At 45.9% G+C, this 4105-nt stretch overlaps 1 protein-coding gene across 1 annotated transcript in view; it reads left to right on the forward strand.

Annotated features, from left to right (window-relative positions):
• The window catches only part of CREG2 (cellular repressor of E1A-stimulated genes 2), a 53631-nt gene extending 49916 nt beyond the window's left edge, over positions 1–3715 (forward strand). The window contains exon 5 of the mRNA XM_011969669.1: positions 2388–3715. Within this exon, the coding sequence (XP_011825059.1) occupies positions 2388–2535 (148 nt within the window). The 3' untranslated portion in view covers positions 2536–3715. The remainder of the gene's footprint in view (positions 1–2387) is intronic.
• Positions 3716–4105: the final 390 nt, after the last annotated feature.

Consider the following 4105-nt stretch of genomic DNA (forward strand, 5'->3'; position numbering starts at 1 on the left):
AAGGAACTTAAACAAATTTACAAGAAAAAAACAAACAACCCCATCAAAAAGTGGGCGAAGGATGTGAACATTTCCTATTTTCCACGTAACTGTGGACAACAGCATTGCCAAGTCTGCCTACCGCTACATAATGTAGGTCCCCTTACCTCCAGCTTTCAGTAGCCTTTCTCTGCTTTTATTTTTAATTTTAGAGACAAGGTCTTTTTCTTTTGTGCAGGCTGGAGTTCAGTGGCGTGATCATATTTCACTGCAGCCTTCAACTCCTGGGCTCAAGGGATCTTCTTGCCTCAGCCTCCTGAGTAGCTGGGGCTACCCACAGGACGACCTTTTTTGGAGGCAGAGTCTCAGTCTGTCGCCCAGGCTGGAGTGCAGTGGCACAATCTCGGCTCACTGCAACCTCTGCCTCCCTGGTTCAAGTGATTCTTGTGCCTCAGCCTTCCGAGTAGCTGGGGTTACAGGTGTGCACCACCACACCTGGCTAATTTTTGTATTTTTAGGAGAGAAGGGGTTTTGCCATGTTGTCCAGGCTGGTCTCGAACTCTTGGCCTTATGTGACCGTCCCGCCTCAGCCTCTCAAAGTGCTGGGATGACAGGCGTGAACCACTCCACCCAGCCAGGCACTACCTTTTTATAAGCGCTCACTGTCGGTCTCCTCAGGGTCCTTTCAGCTTCCACCCACAGCCTGGGCCCAAAGCCAGTGCCCCATGGATTAGGGTTTGTCGCACCAGCACCACTTCCAGGTATCAAACTTTGTTCCAGTTATCAGTACCAAAGTAGGTTTCTTAAAACAACAAAAATCATGTTACTATCTTGGCTGCATAATATTTGGGGTGTTATGGCCTCAGATCAGCAACTTTTGTTCAAATGGATTAAGAAAATAAAACAGTTTTGGATACTGTACTTTCAACTTCCCTGTATGCTTCTTATTGTTTCAAAATAAATTGTTCTTCAAAAAGATGATTGACTGGGTGTGGTGGCACACAACTATAATTCCAGCACTTTGGAAGGCTGAGGCAGAAGGATTGCTTGAGGCCAGGAGTTCAAGACCAGCCTGGGCAATATAGTGAGACTGCATCTCTACCAAAAAAAAAGTTTTTTTTTTATTAGCCAGGCATGGTGGCATGCTACTCATGAGGCTGAGGCAGGAGGATCGCTTGAGCCCAGGAGGTCAAGGCTGCAGTGAGCTGTGATCCCGCCCCTGCACTCCAGCTAGGGCAACAGAGTGAGATCCTATCTCTAAAAAAAAAAAAAATTTTTTTAATAAATAAAGATCATCAGGCCAGGCGCAGTGGCTCAAGCCTGTAATCCCAGCACTTGGGAGGCCGAGACGGGCGGATCACGAGGTCAGGAGATCGAGACCATCCTGGCTAACATGGTGAAACCCCGTCTCTACTAAAAAATATAAAAAACTAGCCGGCAAGGTGGCGGGTGCCTGTAGTCCCAGCTACTCGGGAGGCTGAGGCAGGAGAATGGCATGAACCCGAGAGGAGGAGCTTGCAGTGAGCTGAGATCCGGCCACTGCACTCCAGCCTGGGTGACAGAGCAAGACTCTGTCTCAAAAAAAATAAATAAATAAAAATAAAATAAAATAAAGATCATCAACCTATTATGCATTTGCTTTGTAATAAATGTTTTTCCCAGTTTGGACTTGGTCTTTGAATTATGTTTATAACATTTTTAGAGATAAAGGAAATTTTTATGAAGTTATAAAAGAAAGAAGTGAGCCACAGCCCCTGCCCTCAATGATACCGCAACATGTTTAGGGGTATGCATGGGGGAGAGGCAAGTCAGTCAACAGCACAAGACGGGATGTGACATTGCCTGTCAACTCCAGCTGGCTCTCACTTGCCTTAGTAGCTCTCAGCCTGCTGCATGACTAGAAATCTTCCCATGAACAAGCTGGTTTCACAGGCTCACCATTCTGTTAACATTTCATATAGAGAGGCATAAAGCCTTTCTTTGTTTCCTAATAATGGTAGCCAGCCTCCACTGAGCACTCACTCTCTGCGGGTGTTGTATATGTGGTTCACTGCCTGCTTCCCCACACCGCCCTATGAAAAGCCCCGTGAACATCACCCCACGTGACAGGTGATGAGACAGAGGCTTGAGAGTGCTGACAGCCCACTGGCGTCACGGCTCATCAGCAGTTGAACTGAGATTCACACCAAGGAGCCTGGCCCACGACTTGAGCCTCTAGCCACTGGGCTAAGGTCTACAGTCCCTGACTTCCTTTGGTGGTCCCAGGCACTGACACTCAGCTCCCTAGTTCTGCCTCTGAGCAGCTGTCAGCCCAAATGAGGCCTGGAGTCTGGAGGTCCTATGACTTGGCCCAGCGTGCACTCCTCTGATAAGAGCAGCTTTACTGTGGTCTCTCTTTATTCCTACAGGCACCCAGGGATGAGGAAGTGGCCTCGTCAATATGAATGGTTCTTTATGAAGATGAGGATAGAACATATCTGGCTTCTGAAATGGTATGGAGGCGTATCCAATATTTCAAAGGAGGAATATTTCAAAGCAGTTCCCAGAAAGGCCTGATGGAGTAAGAAGAAAGTCCTTGGTGTTTGCACTTAAATAAAAACCTTTTCAGTGATGCAGCCAGACAGCATTGACCACTGTCTCTTTGTTGAAGGGTTCGTAGCAGCCCTGCCATCCCGGCAGCAGAATGAGAGAGGGCGAACAGGGAACTCTGTGCTAGATTTGAGATTAAAGTGGTCATTTGCAGATCTCCAACTCACACGGATACTTCACGTAGATAGTCTTTATTCCATCGTATTCAGTCCAGACCCACCTATTCAGAAATCATATAATAGCTGGTGGTCAAAATGCCGTTTTGAGATCATTGCTGTTTCACTCTTTAAGAAAAGGCAATGCCTGTACCTACAACGCGATTGCTTTGTATTGTGAGAGCGTCTTTGTTGCTTGCTGTGCCAAACGCAGTCTTGGTTCTAAGCTCGTCGTGACCACAAAGGAGCTGACTGTGCATCACGCAGCCACAATATTGTTTTTAGGGTGAGGGTGGAGGACGGTGTGTCCGTGGATTACTCTTCTGCTGGTGGATTGCAGATGCATTATTAGGTCGTATTGGCTAGAAGGTACTGGTCACTTATGCAACTTTTTTCCCACCATGACATGAAAGCAGTGTAAGAACACAGGATGCTTTGTGCACAGCCCTTCTCTATGCAAGCAGCCATGGCAGTGCGTTAAAGAGAAAGGAGCAGCTTTGACGTGAAGCTCCCCAGATCCCTGCTGCTCATACCTCTGGCAAGGGTTCCCCTCTCTCATGCATGAACAGGGGCATCCAAAATAAGAAGCTCCCCATTCTGTGGTGGAGAAAGCGGAGAGGGGAGAGGGTGAAGCTGGGAAAGTAAAGACAGCATGTTACAGAAGGAAGAAAGGAAGCCAGTAACTGAGGGCCCACTGCCTGCCCAGCCCTGGGCCAGGCCCTCAGCAGAAGCCATCTCATTTGAGCCCTGCAACCAATGAGCTGCACGTCATCGTTGGCTCTTACAGACAGGAAAACTAGACTCAGAGAGGCTGAGTCCGCATCCCAGACAGCTCACTGCAGACACGGGTGGAGTGGCTCCTAGAAGACGTCCAGTTTTAACAACAAAAGAGTTATTGAAATGCACGGGTAGAAATTGAACCAGGAAAATCAGTGAAGTGATTGTAAAAAAGAAGGACTAGCTTGCCTGGAGATGATGTTTCTTGCTTTTGGGGGGGGGGAAAAAAAAGTCTCTGAAATTTGATTCTTACTATAGATTTAAAATTTTCTACATATTATATGTAGGAGCTCCTAGTGTTTTCAAGAAATTAGACTGTACCTGTGTACACTTCTAAGGCCTACATGGACCTATGTATATATATCTAAGACCTCTGATCATTAAAACCTATAAAGGGTTGAGCTGTCTCAAGTTTTCTGTCTTTCTGTAATGGCTATAAACTTTCTTTGGTAGGTTAGGGAGGTTGTATAACATAAAAAACACATCACTATATATAGGAAATATGCATTTTTCAAGTAAATAAAAGTGTTATTAATGATTATAAACTTTTGCTTAACAAAACACATGATGAGAGCTTGAGTTGTCAAAATATATATATATATATT

Source organism: Mandrillus leucophaeus, unplaced genomic scaffold (genome assembly GCF_000951045.1).
Source record: "Mandrillus leucophaeus isolate KB7577 unplaced genomic scaffold, Mleu.le_1.0 Scaffold9, whole genome shotgun sequence".
In the NCBI taxonomy this organism is placed as follows: Eukaryota; Metazoa; Chordata; class Mammalia; order Primates; family Cercopithecidae; genus Mandrillus; species Mandrillus leucophaeus.